The sequence below is a fragment of the Aptenodytes forsteri genome, unplaced genomic scaffold (genome assembly GCF_000699145.1).
Source record: "Aptenodytes forsteri isolate BGI_AS27 unplaced genomic scaffold, ASM69914v1 Scaffold144, whole genome shotgun sequence".
Taxonomy (NCBI): Eukaryota; Metazoa; Chordata; class Aves; order Sphenisciformes; family Spheniscidae; genus Aptenodytes; species Aptenodytes forsteri.
The window spans coordinates 168,829-192,817 of record NW_008794785.1 but is presented as its reverse complement, the minus strand read 5'-3'; the positions used below and the strand labels follow the sequence as shown (position 1 = coordinate 192,817).

The window sequence follows — 23,989 nt, the reverse complement described above, 5'->3', positions numbered from 1 at the left end:
ACCGGGGGGGAGTGAGCGAGCGGCTGGGTGGTGCTCAGTTGCCAGCTGAGGTTAAACCACGACAGTACCATGAAAAAAAAAAAGGAAGAAAACAAAAATCCTTGTTGAAAGCTATGCAAGTTGTCAATTGAGTTTCATGTTACTTTTATAGATTAATATGCATCAATAAACTATACATTTCTTGGAAAACAGCCTAGCTAAAATTGTCTCAAGTATCCCAAATTATCTTTAAATTAAGACAAATATGGTGGCAGTGATGATACAGGGGCAAAAACTGACCTGAGAATTGCATACTATGGGAACTAGCATTTTCAATCATTTGTTCATACTGCTTTCAAAGCACAGAGTACATGCAATTCTATTATCTTCATTAACAATAAGTAGATAACAACAACAACAAAGATATCTGTAGTAAAAACATACAAGGAAGACTTGCTGTGACAAATCCTCATCTGCCATAAATAGACAAAGCTCCACTCAATTCAATGGAGTGATTTATTCTATTTCAATATCACTATCTGAAAAGGTACCATTGCTCTTGCTTGCACAAACTGGTTTTATTTTGCTCCTTTTGTTCTGCTTCCATATTAAATGCTATTGCGGCATAAATGTCTATATCAAATCAAACCCACCTTTCAACTTCTTCTGTAAAATAAGAAGCATAAAGTGAAAATGTACTCTAGCTAATGAGTACAAATATTTTTCTAGACATATCACTCGTGTCACATAGGAAGCACTCAAATTCTTGTTTCCTTGACGATTATTTATTTATTGCAGGTTTAAATAATAAAAAAATCTCACCTTGCTTACTTTGAAGCAAACATACAACTCAGATTAATATCATGTCATATGTGATTTTTCTTTTGTCTATTTTGAGGCTTAATTATTTTTCAACTACAATATGCTAAGATACACCAACTACTGTATGTCTTTTTCTCTTTATTCTTTAGTGAGTTGTATTGAAGCTTTTAAGAATACACTTGTGTGTAAGTCATGGTATAATGTGGGTTTGTTAATATGCTACGAGTGTGATTGTGTTTCTTTGGTACAACATTTTACTCTTTTGTTTATGTTGCTTAATTCTTTGGGCCAAATGAACATGATTTACTGATTGTGTACAATCCACAGAGTAAATTGAGTAAATTGCTAGTTCATTTATCTTTGCCTTCTTTATGCTTCATTCTGTTTAATAAACAGAAAGCTGATTTTACAAAGTATAAAAAATCAAAGTCACTCTGATTTCATATTTTTTAAAGATAACCAAGTTTTATTGTTTTATTTCTGGAAAAATATACTGAAAATTTCAATACGAATACAGTTCAGTGAAAAATGTCTAATATGATAAAAATTCAATCATTTTATCAATCCCCCTTCCCTCCTTTTTTTTTAAGAGAGTAGGAAATTCTTACAGACAATTAGATGTTATTTATATGTGAATTGAGTCTAAATGGTGAAATGTACACACTGAGAGAAGCAGGCATATATTAAAATCTAAAATGACATTTAATTTGTATTTTGTCTAATCTTGTGATTTTTATTTCCCTCACATGAGTCACCCCATTTTACTATAAATTAGAAAAAGTCAGAATTATGAATATGTATCCAACTAAGAGATTTCCTGTATAAATAGGAAATCTTTCCTATATAAATAGGACATCTTTGATGAACTAACAAAAAAAAAAAGTTTTGCTAACACTGGAATAAATTATTCTTTGATGTCATTGAAGTAATCTGAACTGCTCTTTGAGAAAGAAAATTTTTCCCGGGGCTTAATTTTCTTTTCTGAATGTGGTATTTCTATAGCACTTTATCCCGCAAGGTTCTCGTAAAACTGGATGTTGTTTTGTGATAATCAATCAACATCGTTCCCAATCTTCAGTGACAAATTTTGACTCAAACTATTACATGACTTAAAATTGGAGACTTAGTATGTGAGTACTACTTCTAGTGATATTTTTAATAAAAAACTTGACTGTCAGGTATTTTTCAGACAGATGCAACTAAATTCTGCAAATACATGATAAATACTGTCTTAACTGTAACTTTCTTGCTATGGATAAGCTAAGATTCAAATGTATTATGAATATGGCACCAGCAATTTTTTTTTTCAGCTTCTAACAGAGAGGAAAAACACACAGAAAAGACCTCAGTTTACAAATGACAAAGAAACTGCTATGCATTTGTCTTATTTTTAAGAGAGCATGAGTGTTTCTTGTGGTTCAGCAGTGTTGAATTCAGTAGAAATGTTGCTATTGCTTTTAGAGGGAAGAGATTTAGACCAATATGCACATCTATGATTAAAGAACTAGTGGAATTAAAGCTTTGCAGAAGAACGCATAGTGCTTTCCAAAGTCACAAATAGGCACCTAACACTTGTAGGCTTTATGTCAAAATGTTATTTGCTCATTTGACTTTGTATGAAAAAACCCGAATGAACTAAGGGAAACGGTTTCCACAACACTTAATAGTCTTCAAGAGTGAATTTTGATGTGAATGCTTGCAGTCTTTTCATGTTAATTAACTCTAATTCTAAAGTACATACTTAAATATAATATAAAAAGAAGCGGGGGCGAGGGTGAGGAAAATAACGTATTTTCAAAGTAGTCCAATTTAAGGAATTATGGCTTTCATCCTCTTAGGGAGCTAGGGGGGAATTTTCTCAACTACAGACTGTGACCAAGAGAACCCCTGACTGACCACCATAGGGTTATTGGCATGTCTTCATAGCATAAGGTACCTCTTCATACTTGAGACTGTTATTCTTCATTCAGTTCTTTCTCTCTGGTACAGTGTTTTGCTATTCCACCCTCTGTTAGACCTTCTACTGCTTGAGAATGCTTGTCCAGGTAACTGAAATGAGAGCTGTGATTGCAGGTGTACAAGTCAATGAATTCCTCTCCCAGAAATGGTTAAGAGGGGAAAGGGTTGCTTTTGCTCCTCACAGGTCATGGCTTGGCACTGGGCCAAGGAGCAACTGAGGACCCATTTAGTAGGTCCCTTGAGGTAGCAGTAGGAAGACATTGAGCAAGCCAGGACAAACATTACCTCCAAACTGCCTCTGGATGTATTCCTAAATCTACATTCATGCTCCCTCTGGCTCCCCCCGGGTTCAGGCTAAAGTGCGTAACTCCATGTGTGTGCACGGAGGAGGAGGAAGAAGGGCAGGACAGTTAAATACTAGTTACATGGCAAAGCCTAGTGAGTGAAGCACTTCGCAAGATAGGAATCTTGCATCTTGGGGTTTTTTTGTTCTCAGAAGAGTGACAAAATGAAATACAGTACAGGAGTCAGGAGCCAGGTATTTTCCCTTCCACCTAAACATTCTGCAATTAAGTATTGGAAAGGAAAAAAAATATATTTGAAATGGGAATGCTGATTTTATTTTTCACAGAGTGTGTGCTGGAATAGCTGGCTTTCACTAGTGAATAATGCAGAAGTTATTATAATGTTCTACAGCTTGAGAAAAGAATGGACTGTGATGATGAAGACACATTAAGGTATTCTTCTGTATGGTTAGAAGAAAAACTCTGAACAGAACACAGTACCTTATTTTCTAGAATGAACAAAAATTACTTTTTCATCTTCTGGTTGCAGTCACTCACCTTTTCCTTGACTGTGCAGTTGCGGACTCACCAACCTTACCCATATGCCACTACAGCCCACGTTACCAGAAGAGATAAGAAGAAAGAATCAAAACAGTCTGTATACTCTAGAAAATGCCAGAACTGACACGACTATATCATTTATAATGTCAGAATGCATGCATTTTGCACAATATTATTACACAGTAACTACCTATCACCAGCCTCTGCTGCCCATTACTGCTATGGCTATTATGTACACATTACACAGATTTATAACACAGAGATTACATACTTCTGCATAATATTTCTCCAACAGGTACCTAAACATAAGAGAAAGAATGCAAGAACTTTTTTCAGCCCCATCATTTATCTGTGGCTATTTTATTTATTTCTAGTCTTCTTGTCTTAGTTGTGTATAATATTTTCTAATAGTTATCTCCCTCATGATCTCACTCATACACTATATTTCATTCTTCTGCTTTGTTATGCATGGCCATTATGGCACCCCTGTAAATATAAACCCTGTTTTCACCTATTCTGAGCTTTTACGTCATAGCTCTTTTGTATCTTTATCTCCTGTCCCAACAGCAGTTTCTTTTTCACTGTGAAATCTCAGCACAAATACTGAACTCACAGAACGCTGCTTTAGAGATACTTGATACAGGCAGTCCTTGACTGTAGCTTCCATTTTCAATTCCTGTCCCAAATGTCCTTGTGGTCAGTTCAATTACTGTTGGTGGAATGGGCCACTAGAAAACTGATTCACTGAGTATGAAAAACATAGAGAAAGGCTACTGGCCTGCCTAGCCTGCTCTGCTGAAGACCATGCACACTCAGATTTGTCTGCTAGAAGAAGTCTGTGCATTGCTAGATCACTCTTTTTGCTTGATGCCAGGGAAAACCACTACAGTTGCAATGCCATGAAACAATCCAGATGTTGGTGCGGATTCTTGTACCACTCTGTACACACTTATGTCTTAAAGCCTCCAGGCTTTAATGATGCAACTCACTGTTCCAATCAGAGCTGGGCATACATATGATTTTTTTTTAATCTTCTGCAAGTACAGAAATTTTTGTGCTTACAGTGGTCTGAAAAAAAATATTGGACATAAACATTAGCAATTCAATTTTCTTTTTTGAAAATTAATTCTTTACCTAAACACCAGCTCAGTCTTGCCCTCTCAGTTTCTCCATCAGTTTTATCTCTGACTCTGCAAACTCTAGACCACAGCCCTTCATCTTTTCTGCTCCAGCATCTCTTTTTCCAAGCACAGTGCCATGTCTGTTCTGTTCCTACCTCCTCCATAGGTGCCTCTTCTCTCTGGGATTCACTCTTCCTTTACGTCTTTCCATTCTGCCTTTTATTCTTGATAGCTGAACGACTGCAGAGTGCAGAACTGCAGTGACAGTCCCATTCTCTATCCCATTACTCTTTATTCTTAGGCTAGGTATTAGTAAGGTACATAGAGCAGAAATCAGAAAATTATTTCTTCATTCACAGGTGTGGATAGCTTAAAGGATGGCTGCAGTTGAACCAGGATGGAGCAGTCCTAAGCTGCTGAATGCTTTCTAGTCTTCCTCCTTATTCCCAGCCTGAGAAGCTGGACAGGAAGAAGGAACTCCACTTGCCTGGTGCAATAATTTTGTTCATTTATAAACAAGGAAGCAGTCAGTAAGAGGTGATTTCCTAAACCACTAAGACTGTCATACTAATATCTATATTTCCTAAATCTGCAAATCACTGTGCTCTGAAGTATTTAAGTATCAGCTATTTGAGTGTGCACATCATCTGATTTATTAAGTGCCATGGAAAAAGCTATTAATAAAGAGAGAGAATTTAAGAATATCTGTGTTTTCCAAATGATTCAACAGCAATAAAAGCAATTTCTTTATGGGAACATACATTTCTGAACACCTGTTGAGAATGTTTTTCCATTTCATGTTTGCAAACTCCACTTTCAGTTTACAAGGACTGTTTTCACTGCCTCCTTTAAAACAATATTATCTCCTTTCCCTTCATAATGATTAAAAGATAAGGAGCTTTAATAATTTCAGATTGTCTTATTGTGATAGGGCATTGGGTTATGAAAACCAGACCTAACAACTATGTTGACATACAGATACAGAGGGTTTGATTTTCTTGGAATGTCATAATAACTAAATAGGTTTGCTTTTCTTCTAATTAACTAAATATTACCTTTTTATTAGAGGGGGTTTTTTTATACATATAGATGCAATATAAATATTTTTGTTTCTTATTCTACTATGGCTCGTGTTTGCAGGGGCTACAAATAAGATATCCCAGAAATGTCTAAAGATCTTCAGAAAATAAAATATCTCCACAGCAGAAACTTTGCCTTTTGAGGGTCAAATCTCATTGCCAATATGCAATAATTTTCATGACTTCAGCTTTTATGTGAAGCATTGCAATACTTCACACTTTTTACATATATCCATGATTAAAGCCATCAAGTATTTCTCACCTTTACTAACTACCTTGTTCAGTTCTTATTTTGATTTCTTTTTGACTACCATTTCTAATTATTTTATTCAATATAACTCAAAATCAGTTTTGAGAAAATCAGTCTGATTAAAACATTGCAATAAACAATTTTATGCATGCATAGGAGATTCAGATATTCAGAATGAAATAATGATCAAGTTAACATAATTCAACTGTTCAATAAAGAAAAGAAAATATTTTCTTCAGGTTTGAGGACATCCCTGTTTAATTTTATTGCTTGATTTGAAAATACTTTATGCAAATTGCTCTTTTTGACCCTCTAATCCTAAAATTTTACATGGAGAGATAGGTTTGCTAAAATGAAATGACATTTTGCTTAATCAAGATAACTTGATGTTCTGACTCCCTCATTCACAGCTGCACTAAAAACTCAATAAAGCTATATTACTTTAGGTTAAAATTCCTTTTTCTACCAAATGTCAATGGATTTTTTGGTGGTTTTTTTAATTCATGCAATTTCACCAAGAGTATAAAACATGATAACTCTATGTAAACAGCTGTTTTACTTTGATTCTTTAGACTAATGGGTGGTTTTATATAAATTCTTTCTTCTAAGGATTTCACATGCATAGGAAGTCTTGAGAGCCTTTAAAAGTTTAAGCTAATGATTAGTCAGTAGATAAAAAAGAGGAAAAGATAAATTAAATGAGATTTAAAGTGCCATCTTTCAAAATTTTGAATTTAATCAAACTTAATCTCTATCTCACTCAACATGGAGAATCTATTTTAAAAATGGTTCTGTTAATTTCTACTTCTGAAGACCATAGAAGACCTGTCTTTAGACTAGTGGCTACCACATGTGATGTGGATCAGATTCAGTATTAGGTGCAAGTTTTGTTTGCTCCAAGAGTAGGATGCCTTCTCTTTGGATGTCTTTCCTAAATATGTAAATATTTTGGGTTGGGTTTTTCGGTTTTTTTGTCTTGTTTTGTTTTTGCAAAAAGGGGCTGTTGCAAGTTAACTTATGGATTGAAAGCAGTATGTTCCTACATGCTTTTAAATTGAGAAAATCTCAAAGTTTAGGTTTTGCAGTATATGATGAGATATCCTAGGAGTTCTGTCATTTGATCTGATGTCAGAATTGTCATGAAAGTATGGAAGGTCTGTGTTGTTCTGTGTCCCTTTCTTAGTTAACACAGGGGCTTGTAACTGGAATAGCCAAGACTAAAATAATAAAAAGCCCAGCTTTAACATGAAATCACTATGTCTGGTACAGAAACGAAACCAGAAAACATATGTATCTGTTCCTTTTGCAGAGTGCAGTGACAGATCTGTTGTCCATGGCTGCAATATTTACTTAGAAGATGTAATATATTCACTTAGAAGATGTAAGCAAGGAAGAACCATGCAATCTAACACTGAAATTCATAATTCATTCCCCCCAGACCTTGTAATGAAAATAATTACCAAAATGAGTAAAATAACACTTATAAAAAAAATATGCTAGGCAATGCCTAGATCTGATAATTCAAAAGGATTAAAATAAAATGAGGCATTCAAAAAATAAAATTCCTTTAAAGCTGTGAAGCTTTTTTTTTTTTTTTTAATTTTGTTGCATATGTCCACTCCCAACATCCACATGTGGCTGGCATTTTAGGTCAGTGTTAGGAACATATAGCATAATACAAAGGGTGCATATTTTCCCACTAAAATATTTAACAAAAGATTTCAAGCTCTAAAGTGGACAACAAGTGAATTTCAGTGCACCACTGAATCCTTAAACTACCAGGAACAGAACTAGATTTAGTCTTAAATGCGTGCCTGCTTTATTTAAAGGAAAAGAGAAAAGAAATATCCTTTTGTCAGTATAATCTGCTGTGCAAAGTCAATGGTGGGACCTGCCCTTTCCCTTTTTCATAGTGTTGAGCAGACTTTAAAAATGACTAAGTGTTTTGTAAATGGTTTTAGGACTTGGCAGTTTAGGTTGCATTTTGGGACTGAAATCAAAGGCACTGCACCATGAACAGAACTTAGACAGCAGGATGAATTAGCTTTGATGTGATGGGAAAAGTCTATCTTTTATACCCACAGGCCATATTGCTAAATTTCTAGCTTGTTAAATACAAGAGGGACAAGGACTGGTGCCAGGGCTGTGGGGAAGTGTCAAAGAATGGTTTGCATCCACAAATCTCAGTGGTTTGCCTGGAGGCATGGGGTGCACTCCTAGATCGTATGTTTCAGTATATATCTTCATGAAAAAGGCATCCAGCTCATCTGCTCCAAGATCGCTTGTAATGCACACCAAAGTTTAGTTTGTGAGGAAAGTTTGATAAATGGGGATTGGGAGATTTCCTTTAACAGTATGTTCCTGATCCAAACAAAAATATCAATAAAAACACACCTTGGCAGCCCGGTATTACTTCTTTGTCCTGTGCACTATTTTCTGAACTTTTATTCTCAGTATTATGTGCTTTCTGGTTCTTTTCTTTTCCTGGTTTTTGGTTTATACTTTTCTTCTTCTGAACTCCCTCTGAGTTCAGTCGATCCAGGCTCAGATCTCTTCCCAGCTCCTCCTCATCTGTCTTTGGTTAACAGCCACATTTCTTCTGTAGCTCCTGCCATCTTCCTGACTCGGCTTTGTCCGTTCTGCATCACTTGCTTTTACCCACATTTCTGTAACCTCATTTTTCACAGATGAATGGGATTCATTCTTTTTCTCTGAGGAACAACTGAGGACTAGATTCTGCAACAGAACTATTGCAGCTGAGGAGTTATTTTCACCAAGTGAGTGAAAATAGACAAGATAAGTTATCTTCTCACCTTTCCCTCAGTTACATTTGTGTGTGAGTCTTCTGAGGAAAAGCTTGTGTATATCTCTCGAAAAAAAATGTGTTTAAAAGGACCAATTCCAGAATACCTGTAGAATGCATTGGTATCTTTCATATTCTGTGACTTGTAACTAATTGAAAATAGCTTTTATATTCTGACACTGAAAACTGGCAGTGAGGAAGCAGATAATAACCATATAAATATATATGTCATAATTATATCTGCACATATAGATAGATGTAGAAATACATCCCAGATATCTAAATATGTAGACTTCTAGATCCAAAAACCTCAGTTAGCAAGAGTTCCTACAAAGGTTCTGTATTTGCACATAAATCACTATATTGCCTATTAAAATAATTAAATGGTATATCTACCAAAAACTTTCTTTGCCTAAATTAGATATCCTATAAAATTATATTGTTTTCATATTTTCACAACATTTCCAAGCTTGCAATGCAGAAACTGCTGTGAAACCAATTGCTAAAGATGTGGAGTCATATAATTATCCCAGAAGTAAAAGCAATACAGTTTGGTTTATTTTTTTCATAAATTATAATTTCCTACTTTATTAAAAAAAAGATAAATGTTCTTGTTTATCCCTTTGAATCAGTTTGCATTTGTTTTATAAGTTTCTAAATTCTTCCTGAGGAAAAAAATTACAGTCTTAAGAAATGTCAAGTTGGATGAGACTCCACCCCATCAAGAAGGAGAAAAATGCTATTATACCTTAACTTTGTTTTCTTAACAGCTGGAAAAGAAAACAACACAGAAAGTAATAATTAGTCATCTGCTTCAGACCTAAAGCAACTGTTCCTGTGAAATTAAAAGGGACAGTGCTGTCTCACCTACTCATAAAGGTATCATTTGGAAAACATGAAAGAATTGACTTACAGTGATAAAGACCAGTAAGAATTTGACAGTTGTAAAAAGCTGTATGCTTTGTATGTTGTCTCTCAAACAACTTTATTGTCTCCTTCAGGCAATCATTGGGATGACTAAAATGTGTTAATTTTCCCGTTGTTAATTACTCTATTTTTAAGGAAAGCAGAGATGACAGTAAAACTCTACAAGTTCAGAATGTGTAAACCCCCCAACTATGCAAAAAGTCATAAAACCAAATAATTCCAGGTGACAAATAAAGATGAGATCAGATCTTGAGTTCAAAATGGAGAATTATGGTCAGTTTAGTACAAATGCACACATCCGTGCTTTTTAGTGTTTACCTATTCCTCCAGGATCACCTGCAGTCTCCAGATTATTGTGTGATTTGCCAGATTCATAAGGATTTTTGGAAATTGCTGAAGTGCTTCTAAACTGCAGTGATCTTGTTAACAGAAATTATCTGCATTTCTGTTTTGTGGTTGGTATTCTCTCTCACATGGTACTTACTGAATAAATTTTTCTGTTTCTTATTAGTCATCTATTAGTAAACTGCTGAGTGCCAAGGAAGTTTGTAAACCTGCTCCGCAGAGGTCAGTGCAGTCACTGAGATATTATCACCACCCTGAGGAGGTATTTTTGTTTTCAATCCATGTTAGTCCCTAGTTACACAACAGCCTTCTGGAGGAAGAAACAGTTCTCCACAGGAAAATTCATTACACGTAAGATCTGGATGGTGTGTTGGTAGCAGGAGCTGAAGAAGACCGGATTCCTAATATAGGTCTTAGCTATCCAAAGTTCCAGCAACTTATGTCTTCATTTTTCTTTAGCTGTGTGCTGCAGGTCTGAGAGCTGCTGGCAGTTCTTCCATGTCTACTTGGCATATATTACTTCACATCCCACGGACTCAGCAAGGAAAGGTAAGTAACTTCAAACTTACTATTTACTGAAGCAGCAATTTATAGAGCTGTTACAAACGAAACACCACATCCTAGCTATGTGCGTATACACCTGATGATTTATCCTAGTGCCTCCATCAAAACTCTCTTACTGTAAGTGTCTGATTTGGAGATATAATGACACCTCTGCAGTTAGATCACAAGATTCAAGCAACACTGAGTATTGCTTCTCTTACACACGTTGGAGCTTTAATTTTTGGTAATGAAATTTTTATTTGATTAATTTTTAATCAAATTCTTGTTGACTTTCTGCTAAATTAATGGTGCAGAATCTACAGTCTGGGGAGCAGCATCGAAATTTTTTTATAAGCCCATTATAATGGAGGAGAGAAAGGCATTCAAGCGTCACAAATCAACTCAGCAAGTGACTGTTGTCCCATCTTTAGCAACTCCCTCACTGACCACTGCTCCTTGAGTGCCTCCACTGCCTTTTTTGCAGCTGGCAGCCCTACTGAAAACTGACTAAGAAGCTTGGCTGGCTCTCCCTGACTACTGGGGAAAGTTGGCAGCACATTGCTCTGCTTCCCTTACTTCTTCCTGACTGTCCTTCACTAATAAGAGAAAAAAAAAAATGCTAGTAATAAGCAAACAGTTCCTATTCCTTGTTTCTTGGTCCCAGCTCCAGCTTAGCGGGACCTCTAACATATATCAGCTGTCAGTGATTATTGACAGCTCAAGGGCCAATGGTTACTGGAACACAGCATATTCTGGAGACCTTCCCTCTCCGTGCCCCCCACCAGAAAAGTGAGGAAAAAAGCAGATTTGAAGCATAATCCCTCTGTTGGCCTCTGCATGCAAGATGGTTCTCCAGTTAGGACCTGTGCCTGTCTTGTACTGTCATTATTCCCTGTTTATTGAGTCTGGCACTTTGCCTTTCTTGGAATAAAATGAGTTGAATGTTTCTTTTGTCATTCCCTAACACAAGCGCACATTTCACTTTACCGTATTATCTACCATGGCAGCACTGTTGTCTGGCTGAAGTAGGGCATCTTGGGATCTAATTTTATACTTCTCGATACCCAGATGAGCACTGTAGATTATGTTCAACATATCTAAATCCATATGGTTTAGCATTATGACACAACATCTCTATTCAAAGTCCCATTATAATCTCATTATCTGCAGTGATTTCATTTGACTAGTCCCTGTAAAAATGTATCCTTTGAGATACTTGTTCTTTTCTCTGTTGGCTCTTCATACAGAAGGAATCCGTCACATTATTTTAAGGTCATATCATATCACATTGCTTTATATTTCTTCCTGTCAAATTCATTCAGAAACAATTTGCATTTGATTCCTATTTATTTTAAACAACTCTTCCTGCAGTTTCTTCACTGCTGCTTATAGGCATTCTTGAAAGCACAAACTCCATTAAAAATAAATTTGCAGTATCATTTTCATTTTCTGAAATCCACATATTCCACTCTAGCTTCCGAAGTGAGATATCCAGTGACTGAAGTGTACTAAGCACTCATGCAGCTGCTCTCTATCTACTTGCAAATTGATGTCTTTACACAATAACCACCAGTGCAGGATACTAGAGCATGATCTTCAGTGTTGGCAGTTTCTATGAATTTTACCTTAGGTCTTGCTTACCTTTGACGTGATGTAATGAAATTTTGATACATGAAAATGGTAAATGTATTTATTTCCTCAGATATCTGAAACAAGTCCCCACCAAGTGGAAGGCAGTGTACCATGAATTCTTGTCATACAAGGCTAACTGTGCCAGCCCCCTATTAGTTTGCTGTGATGGGAGAATCAGGAAATATGAATGGCTTAGAAAGGTTTTTGTGTTTTATGTTTTGATGGTGCAGTGTAATTAGCTGTATCTAAACAAGAATTAAGAACAATGACCTTTTAGGGTTTGAGAAATCTTGCTGTAGAATAGAATGACAGACTAATTTCATTTATCCTTGATTAAAGATCAATACAGAAAAGAAACGAATGCGAACAGTGAATAACGACAATAATATAACTGCAGAGTAACAGGAGAGCCTGGCTCCAAGCTGACACTTCCCACCAAGACATACACTATGTCAAACCAAAGCTGTTGGGCTGGCACAAAGTGCAGACAGCCATAGAGACTGATGCATTTCAAGGATGATGAATACTGTCATGTAAATACTCCTTCAGTGGAACTTTTTTAACACTAAAAGCAGCAAGGAAAATGTCAGATGAAAAATGCTCTCTCACAGTCATACAGCACAGAATGGAACAAATCTGGGGCCAAAATTAACTGTCATGGCAGGAAAAAACCCCACATGAAAACATATCTGTACCTCTTGCGGAAGTATCTGATGAAATAGTGATAAAAGCTATGACATTACATGAAATGAGTGAGGGCTGTGAGTTAGGTACAACAAAAAGCATGACATGAGACAACAAAAGCTGAAAAAAGAGAAAGTGGTCTCTAGAAATGCAATATTTTTACAGTAAAACATAAAGTTCACAATATTTTTGTGTCATATCTTTGGCTGTTGGAGAGAAATATAACTCTGCTGTCTAGTCTAAGTCAAAGTCAATATATGTCAGTTCTGTGTCTGGCTTTTCCGTTTTATTTAAACCTGGACTCTTGGGAATGGAACTACTCTGAAGCATCTGGATAGCATAAAATCCCTGACAAAAGGCAGTAGAGGAAGAATTTTTCATGCTTTCAGTACTTGAGCATCTTCATGTAGGAGGGAAAACAAAAAGATGTCATCTATTTAATTTCTCATTTGCATAGGTGGATATTCCAGAAATGACTAGAACTGGCTGAAAATGTTTTGCTATTCTTTGTGGGGAAGGGATGGAAAATGAATTTGGGAAAATGTAGGTATTGCAAAAATTTGTCAACTTTCCATTGAAAAAAATGTACCTAATTTACTACATGCTTATTTTACATTTAAATTTTTGGAATATTAATGCATATTCTCCTTAATTACCACTGTGTCTCAGGGGAGCTGCAGTTCACTTGGTTTATGACAAAATTCTTTCTCTGGTCTGCACTTTGTGACTGGATTGCACCTACATCATCCCTGAGCGATCTGGGTTTCTTTACCACAGTAAAATTTGGATAAAGTAGTCTGGCTGGGCTACAAAAGGCTGAGAAAGCATAACTTTCTTAAAACATAACTTTTAGAAGACACAGTGAGGACCTTGTTGGCCACAGTGGAACACCAAAAAAAATGGTTTGAATCAAAACTTCATCCCAAAGTCAAATGTTATTTATTATGCTGCAGCTCAAACAAGATTTTTAGACATTTTCAAACCCCTTCCTTATTTTTCATTTGCATAAATAAAAGGTTAATATCTTGCTTTTCAGGCTATTTTGAGGTGCTGGGAAGCATTTTAACATATTATGATATTAAATACATAATATCATAATTTCTAGTGGGATGAAAATCCCAGTTTTTACCAGCTGCTAATGGCCTCTGGAGAGATTCAGGCTGATGAGGTTTGTGATGTCAAACAGCTGTAGATGAAAATACGAGAAACAGTTGACAATAATTAAATAATACAAATGTAAAACTACAAATCTGAGACAAGCACATAATTGTCATGGTATTATTTCGTATGATTTTTATGTGATATTAAATACCATTAAATTGTCATACTCTTAGCAAAGTCAAATTAGGAACATATTAATCTGCAGATTTCTATATCAGACATTAAAGAAATAAAACAACACAATATTTAGTCAGCATGGACAAACTTCTGAAGCTTTTCTTTTTTTTAATGTGAAATTGATTAACTGAAAAGAAGGCAATTTATTGAGTTCACCCAGCAATTTAAGGTGAACAATTCACAGAAATGACACAATTGTAACCCCTTTTCTTGTTTTTGAATTATCTCAGAGCAAACTGTGGAATTTCAAAGTGTACCTGTAATTAAACATATTTGCTGAACAATTCTAAATCTGCAGTTTATTTGCAAAAGCTTTATATACAAATTCAATATTCAAAATTCAAGCTGCTTGATTAGGTCAGTAGGCACATAATATGTTTCTATCTCAGAAGCTTGATTCTTCATATAAAAAATCTGATACCAATCACTCAGAATTTGCTTTTTGCAAATACTCCTCAATAATATGCTCAAAATTCATTAAACATTATTGTTAGTACCTCTATTCAGCAGAATCATATCATAGAATCATAGAATGGTTTGGGCTGGAAGGGACCTTAAAGATATCTAGTTCCAACCCCCTGCCATGGTCAGGGACACCCTCCACTAGACCAGGTTGCTCAAGGCCCCATCCAACCTGGCCTTGAACACTTCCAGGGATGGGGCATCGACAACTTCTCTGGGCAACCTCTTCCAGTGCCTCGCCACCCTCGTAGTGAAGAATTTCTTCCTTATAGCTAATCTAAATCTACCCTCTTTCAGTTTAAAGCCATTACCCCTTGTCCTACCACTTCATGCCCTCGTAAAAAGTCCCTCTCCAGCTTTCTTGTAGGCCCCCTTCAGGTACTGGAAGGTTGCTATAAGGTCTCCCCGGAGCCTTCTCTTCTCCAGGCTGAACAACCCCAACTCTCTCAGCCTGTCTTCATAGGAGAGGTGCTCCAGCCTTCTGATCATCTTTGTGGCCCTCCTCTGGACTCGCTCCAACAGGTCCGTGTCCTTCTTATGCTGGGGGCCCCAGAGCTGAACGCAGTACTCCAGGTTGGGTCTCACGAGAATAGTTACAGAAAGCAAACAATACCCAGCTCAAATTACTAAAATGTCTATGTACCTTTCCAGTGAAAGGAAACCCGGTTGATAAATGGAATTTAACAGCATAAAAGAACAAACTATATTTACTTACTCAGCTTTTGAAGGAAGAATGATATTAACATACCTGCAATATGTGTAAATCCCTTAAATATATGAGTAACTTATATTGCTACTCCTACATATTTTTTGTAACAAAACTCATTGTTTATCTAAATTTTAAATATAAAATGAAAGTATATTTACTTGTGGAGGCTGGACGTATTAGATTTATCTGAATTATTTTGATCCTTAATTTGGAAGATACATTTTTCAGCTGCTAAGCTATACACTAAAATGGGAAGCTGCTTACTTAAGCTTTTTTTTCAGTGCTACAGAAAACACTAACAGAACAATTAAACCATTGCTTCAATGGGAGTTGCAGTGCATACACATAATAAATATATGGAGCTTATTCTCTTATATCTTCATGCCTGAGTTTTCTTTCCTTCTACTGGCAGGCTTAAGTAAAGCCTTGAAAACTCACAAAAGCCATGAAAACTCAATGCTAACTTAAAAGTGCAACCTCTGTTACTTTAATATTTTTGTACTGTGTATCAAGGCATTGTTTACATTAGATAATGAAATGGAGATGGGGCAGAAAACACACCTCTGAAAGACTTTCTACACAAAAGGATTAACACGTAGTTCTTTGCACAAAGCATTAGAAAATACTGTGATATTTTATTATTAAAAATGCTGCTGAAAAGTTTATACATATGTGTCCAGCCATATATATCTTCTATCATTACTTAAGGCAAAAACCAAAAAATTGCAAAACAATAACAGAAGAAACCATTAAACCCTGCGTGCCTCTTAAGGTCAAGAATATAAGCCTGGGAAAGTACTTTTGTTTTTCTTTTACAGTTTGCAAAGTATATTTTGATATCATTATTATAGAATTCTATGAAGACCCTATAAATCTGTTCCCTCTATAAATCATACATCAGTCCAGATGTATCAAATTATTAAATCAACTTGATAGTAATTACTTTTAAAAGCTAAAATCATTCACTTACAGGAACTTTTTTTTTTACCCAAATGTCACAAGCCTGACACAGTACTGTACATATTGCTAGCAGAAGACAATTGGAAGTACTAAACAAATACTGTAATTCACATTACAAACATACCCAACTGATTATGATGCCAAGCATCATTACCTTTTTTTACTTTTTTCTTTTTTTTCTTTTTTTTTTCTTTTTTTTTCTACTTTTTTTTTAAGCGTTATGAACTGCTGCATCTCAGCTGAGGCATTACGTAGGTGGTGGAAATGGCCTGGTATAGAGTCAGCATTAATCGACATTATGTGATGGATCAGTGAAAAAAAAAAACAGTTTTCCATTTGCTACTAGTTGTACTTTGGGGTTGTTGCTTCATCACATTCCAACCTGAGCATCCAGGTCAGGTTTATAGCACATTTATTACAGATAAAGGATTATATCAGCCACATGTTGCATTTTTATCATGTCATCAACTTTCCTTTTATTTCTTTCCTTCAGAATCTGTTTTACTGCCTGCTACAACAAGGAGTTGTGCAGATGAATAGACCTCAGTGAATCACCTTCTGTTTGATTTTATTTGTAGGGGTGACTATTCCAAGACATTTTATTAGAAACAAAAAGCATAGAAAACAAGAAGAGGTACAAGGCATCTTGTGTTAGATACTTATGGGACATATGATACTGATGCAGGTTAGTTGTGGATTAATAATAGAAAATACATCTGGGATAATCATGTTCAAGTGCAGACCAATTTGTTCAAATATCTTTGGTTACTATCTCTCGATGATGGAGTAACTTTCAAAGACAAGATATAAAGCAATCTTCATTTGCAAGAACTTATTTCTAGCTTTTCACATTCAAATCAGTTGTTTGAATCAAACTGCTAAGTTCCTTTGTTTGATAGCTCTGCTTGGCCCCTGGTTTCCTAGTGAAGGAAGGGCAGAAGGGAATAATCAGATAAGAATTTTGCCCTTCCTGAGAGTGACGCTTTCTGGGATTTTCAGTTTTATTCAGATGCAGAACAGCTGACAACTTCTCTCTCCATGATGCTCGCTGACTATGGGACTTCTGTGTAATAAATCAGCAAAAAAAGTATTTTCTGACAGATATGCTCTCAAGCACAAAACAGGATACTGGGCAGAGAAGTTCTTTACACACTGATCATTTCTGAACACTTTAAAAAACAGCCAGCCAACCAACCCACCATTTCCCCACTTTCAAATTGTGGTTTTATTTCTTTTAGCAAAGCTAAGAAGGTGTTTTCTCAGCTGAGATTCCACTGCAACTGCTGGTGAATATAGAGCTAGTTTTCCTCAGACAAGGCTGACCAAAACACAGGCTTTCTTTGCTTTTGTCAGGGCACAAAAATCTTCCTAATGTACCACAATAACCAAGAACTACAAACTGGACTCGGAATATATATTATTGGATGTTTCTTGGTTCAGTTCAACAAGCTTAAAATAGTAATTATTTTCTTTTCTGTTGTTTTTTTCCCCCCCCTCCATTTTCCAATCCATTGCTGTGTTGCAATTTAGCAAAGGCTAACAAAAAATTAAATTATAGGAAAAAAAGTTTCAGAAAAGAACAACAATTTCCTATGAATACTTTAACATGCACTAGTGTAACCTGTAAGAGAAAATATGCAGGTCACACAGACAGCTGTATCCTCTGCATGACACCATGGCCTCATATAAATGAAACATGTTAGAAAAAACTCATGTTTTTTGTTTACCTCTAGTAATTAAGAAGAAACTCCTCCTTTGGGCTTGGAGGAAACAGAGGTGATATGACTAATGTATATACACATAGGTCACAACCGAATGCACAATCTTTCTAAAAGCTCTTTTCAAACTGAAAACATCAATAAAAGCTTCTTTGTTTGTTTTTAAACTCACAGCTATGTACATTTTTACAAAGTTTCTTTAAATATAGTTCAGGCTGGCAAGTCATCTCTTTGCACAGAACTATACGTATTTTACTGCATAGTCAGTCCTCCTTTTTTTTCATTTTTGTTTTTAATAATAAAATTCTATTTCCCCCATCTGGATTACAGCTTCATATGCTGGGTAAAAGCCCATGGTTATGTCTTTTTTTTAACAAGGGCCATTCATGGTATGGCACATAAAGAATTTTTTTTATTATTTTATTTATTTAAAAAAAAAAAACAAAAAAAAACCAAAACACCTGTACAGTCACTGGCTCTGTGTTCCAGAAGACTCTGCTTTGCTTGTTACACTCAAAACACCATTTTAAGTGACTTCTTCTGGCCTCAACTTTCAATCAAAGTGGCTGAGATCTTAAAGCAGTATCGTAACAGCAATGTACACTTTTCACATTTCACAGGGTTTGTAGTTGATCTTTAACATCAGAGAGTTTCTGTGGGAAGGATCAGTAAGAAAATAATGACTGTCCTTCTCTTCTACTTGTTTCTACTTTAGATTTTGACAAGGTGTTCAATGGATGGTATTGTAACTTTTTCCTCTTCTTTTTTTTTCTTTTTTGTTTTTTCTTTCTTCCAAGTGGCTTGTGAGGGTAGAAGGGGAAGGACTGAGCTATACCCTAGTGGTCGAATGTCCATGGGGCAAATTTGTACTGTTTTGTCCTCCACTGAAGGTGTTGAAAGTATGCAAAGGCTGCATTCCTGTTAATGTATTTGGAATCATGGTTATGGTGTTGGGTGTCATTAGTGGGATGTCGTCTGGGGACCTTCTCAAAGTAAGCGTGTAGTCAGGCGGACAGGTTAGTCTCAGCGTGTCATGGGCCTGCAACGATTCACACTCGTGGTCATGTTCTAGCTGTTTCATCTGCAACGACATAATCTCTTCATTTTGTATGTGTGCGATATCGTTGGTTGTGTTCCTCTGGGGGCTAGGGCGCCTGTGCGTCTCGTGACGCCGCTTGTCCTTCTTGTAATATAACGCAGCAAAAGCTAAAATATTGAGGAACAGCAAGGACGCCCCCACAGCAATGGTGACGCTCAGCTCCGTGGAATAATCTCGCTTGTTTTCTATCAGAACTGTCGTATCCTCCGGAGCTGTTTTATGGGTGTCTTTTGAATGTTTGGGATTGTTGGCAGGTGTCATTGCTGGGCGTTTGGTGGCTGGCCACAATTTACCAGGAGAACGTCGTGTCACATAAGGAAATGATGTCATGTCAGGAGGGGGGACTTTAGTTGTGGTGGAAACATACTGAAATATTTCATTCAGGTTGTGAAGGTGCGGTACGAGCTCCAACCAGAAAGCAACTTTTGTTGCTCGGTAGTGATCACGAACTCGGGGTTTCAGGCCAATATGCAGATAAAGCTGGTCTTTAGGATTGTATTTGGACCAGGCCACTTCTTCAAAGCGGTTGGGTTTTGTGTGGATGAACTTTGTGTCCTGTGGAACAGGCTGGTTTGGATCTCTACAAAAATAAAAACAGGCAATATTATAGTCATTAAAAAAAACAAAAACAAAAGCAAAAGCCAAAAAACCCTTCATCCTTTAGTTAATGGTTTATCCGATAATTAACATAACCTAAAACCAGAAGCTAAGAAAACCTCCCAAACCAAACAACAGATGTTAATAAATAAACAAAAGAAAAATTACTTACTGTACAGTGCATCTCAGACACTATAATACTTTTTTACATGAAAATGGAGAAGGGGTTGTGTTTCAGCTCCCAAAAGCTCATCTGAAGTTCTGTGATTCAGTATCATACTCCAAAGCTGTCTTAGAGAGGCACTAACTACCTTTCCCCATAGTAAAGGTGTGTAGGTTCAGCTCTTCTCAATGTTTGACATTAACTTTCTCATTTAAGGTACCACTACTTCCACTGCTGTAAGTAGTAAATATGGGCATCTAATCCCTATGGCAATGTTGGAAGTCCATTTGACCATAAGGATTTATACTAGCTGTCTATATTACATAAAAAACTTCAAAACATGATGTAGCAGGGCTAATACATGGAACTGAACTATTTCTCTTTGTGTTCCTTTACTGAGCTATTGGTCCCCCTTCGTTTTTCAAGGGAAAAGCCTTCGAAGTATTTGTATGTTGCAAATCTTTCCATCATTTGCATTAGATTACTACTTGAAAATTCCGTGTGCTCATTGCTACTAAATAACTATGTTTAATGGCTGTAGGAGAGTGAGCCTTAATTCTGTCCCAGTTTGTAGGGATGAGAAATACATTAGCTGAGATCAAGAAGTTTTATAGTAGTTAAGCAGTAGTAGAGATGAGTAGTACACTACTTAGAGATAATTTCAAAATTGGTAACCCAAATATTTAATTGAAATTATGCTTTTCCCATCTTTTCTTTTCTTCTTATAGGTTCAGAATAAAGACAAACCAATGGCACAAAAAGCATTTAAATGTGGTCAATGTCTATGTATCCTTATAATTTTGGTAAACCTTACATAAATATGACTTCCTTTTGGCATGAAAAAATACAGAAATTTAAAATTACTAACACCAAGTTTAATATTCTGTTGTGCATGAGTTTGAATCTTCTTTTGCAGCAAAGCATATTTTCTGGGACTTTGTGATATATTATACTGAGAGTACATGATTCATTTTCTGTGCATTACTCAGAACTTTCCATGCTCCTTTCCATTCCCATATGCACTAGTTTATTTCCTGTGAAAATGATTCTAATATTTTCCTTTTCTTCCAATATACTGTTATGTATGTTACGGGAATACCAAGACCCACCGCTACAGATTTTAAAGCATCTTAGTTTTTTTCTTTTTCCATTTTCAAAAGCTCATGAACATGATTGCCTAGTTTAGCGTTCCTTTGCTGTTCATAAAGAGCTATTCCTTAGTTCTTAAACCAGACGGGTGATTTGACTTTAATAATCTTATGATTCCTGTATTCATCTGTTTGCCTGATCTGTTTTTCTTATCTTTTTTTGAGTGAAAGGAAGAATTTTTTTTCTATATAATTTTGGTACTTTGGTTTACTTATGCTTGTGGTTTTAGGTGTTTGGGGTTTTTTTGGGTGGATTTTTTTTTTCTTTATATATTATACCATATCAAATCTTTCCCATCTCAATATGATATAAACTAGGGGTTCCAGAACTGTGGCTATTTCATCCATCCATCCGTCTATCTATCTATCTATCTATCTATCTATCTATTTATTTTTCATTTTATATAGCAATAGTTAGCCAAATTGTGTTAATTCTGAACAGAACGATAATTGCTTAGTAATTGTTCATCCTAGTTGAAGCTAGAGGAGTAATAACCACTTCCAAGCAGTACAGCAGCAGATGTATGCTGCTACTTTGAGGGATTCTAACATGCATTCAAGAAGGAAATAAAAGTGTTTCTTTTGTTCTTAGAGAACAGACTGAAAGATTTGGCAAATCCAGAGAGGAAGATATTGGCCCAATTCAATGTATGTACTACTACAGTACTTTGGGGTTCAACACATAAATTCTAAAGCAAATTAAAAATCAGTAAGATTATCAAAATGCAAAAATGCAAAGCATTTTTCTTGTCAGAAACTCAAAATCCTGCAAGAATTACAGCACAAAATCCATCTTATGTTCTCCCCACTTGCTGTTCTGATTCACAGCACAAAAGAATCTGGGAAGGGTCCTACAGAAGATGTCTAAATTAAGGTAGCTCATGTAAACAAATTGCACTTGATACACAGTACAGGAGATGAAGAAGCTGAGCACTCATTTCAATGAGCCAAGCTGGACATGCACTTTTTTTTATTCTTTTTTTTTTAATGGCCCTATAAAGATGACAGCAGATGATGATTTTAGCAACTAAACATTTTTTAAATTAGCATTCACTTCACCTACAAACAGCCTACAAAACAAGTAAATATCAACCTCCTTTTCCTTTCCCTCTCTTCCATTCTCTACCTCCATCTCTCCTTTTTAACTATATCTTTTAGGAATAGCCAATTATGCTGACACCTCCTCCAAACACAAGAGAGAAAATTACATTACATGAGGCTAGTCTTGTATTTCAGGATTTATTTACATGGCTGTGTGCGGGCATGAAGCTGTCCATTGAAACAAGGAACAGAAAAAAATCAGCCAGCGCGACAGATGAGTCATTTTTTTGTTGAGGGTATCAGAACTCTACCATTGGCATCAACTCTAGGGTTGATCACTTAATAACTGAATAAATGGTCTGAATATTCTCTCTTAATTTGAAGGATAGGTATCTAAATTATTTTTTTCACAAGAAATGGAATAACTAAGTCCAGTTCTAAATAGAGGATCTAATAATGCATGCATCTTGGTTTTACAGACTAATGATAATTTACCAAAAATATTCAGTGGATATAAATAGCAGGATTTTTACTTTCCTTGGCCCTACTCCTATGTACGCTGGAGACAATTCGTAAAATCATAAGGTTACAACTTATGAGATGTTAAGTCTTTTTCTTGGGAAGTTGGGCAGTTTATCCTATTATGAACACTTTTCCAGTATTATAGATAGGCATAAAATATAGATGTACATACAATCATTTCTCCTGTCAAACCAGCTGTTTGACAAAACTTTTGATCTGTCACTTTAAGTTTCCTTTTGCTTTTTTTTAGCTTCTCACATCACCTTTATATTTCTGGACATTCTTGTGGCTTAAGTGTGTAATTACAGAACGAAAGTCTGCTAGGAAACCTTCCTTTAAACACCCGCTGCAATCAATGGTGATAAAAATATAATCTGAATAATATATTTTCAGTTCTGTGCATCTTCCAGTAATGGCTTTCATAGGGACTAGATAATTTGTTTCCCAGTCCTACTTGTTGGCAGGGAGGCTTTTTTTTTTCCTTCATCCTATTGCTAGAACAAAATTGATGATTATTGTTGTTCATTTTGCTCTCTGATTATTAATTTTCACCACCTTTAGAATTCAATTTAAACAGCTTCTCCATCAAAAAATGCTCCCATCATGAAATGCCTGAACTTGTCTTCCATATGATAGAAGACCATAAGATGGCCTTTTTTGTCTTATCCAAGGTATTTTTTTATTAACGTGCAGAATAATCTGATTTCACCTATCACTTTTTTCCCCCACTTTCAGTCCGCACTGATTTTGCTCAATTTAACATGTTGCTGTTTATTGATTTTTTCTCAGGTGATATAAAGTAAATGTGTCTGCAATGGATGCTGACTGAAGAGCAACACACATTCCTGTTCACAAGGTGAATTAGTAGCTGACCTGGAGGGCAAATGAGGGAACTGAGTATTTCATATCTGGTGATATTGGCACAGGAAGAATGATGGGGAATCTTAAGAAGTTTTCTTTTATCCTGAATTCCATATAATATGTTGAAATACCATTCATCTTTTAACTACTTCTGCAACAGCATTACCTACCACTCAGGACAATGGAAATGTTACATTAATGCACTTAAAGTGTTTTATTCTGTTGTGTCATTCTCTAACTTCATTGGAGACCAAAATGTCTTAGCAGTTACATACTGAGTCTGTCTCCAAGACACTGAAAGGCCCCTTGATAATTTATTTTCTTTCAGCAGTCCTCTTTTCTCCATATTGAAAAAAAAAAAAAAAAAAAGAGGAAAAATTGT

The 23,989-nt window shown here is 35.8% G+C and overlaps 1 protein-coding gene across 3 annotated transcripts in view; it reads right to left on the bottom strand.

The window, feature by feature from the left end:
* Window positions 1-19,005: 19,005 nt before the first annotated feature.
* LOC103894908 (neuroligin-4, X-linked) overlaps window positions 19,006-23,989 on the bottom strand; it is a 127,414-nt gene continuing 122,430 nt past the window's right edge. For all 3 annotated transcript variants that reach the window (XM_009274384.1, XM_009274385.2, XM_009274386.1), the window contains one exon: window positions 19,006-19,855. In XM_009274384.1, the coding sequence (XP_009272659.1) occupies window positions 19,006-19,855 (850 nt within the window). The remainder of the gene's footprint in view (window positions 19,856-23,989) is intronic.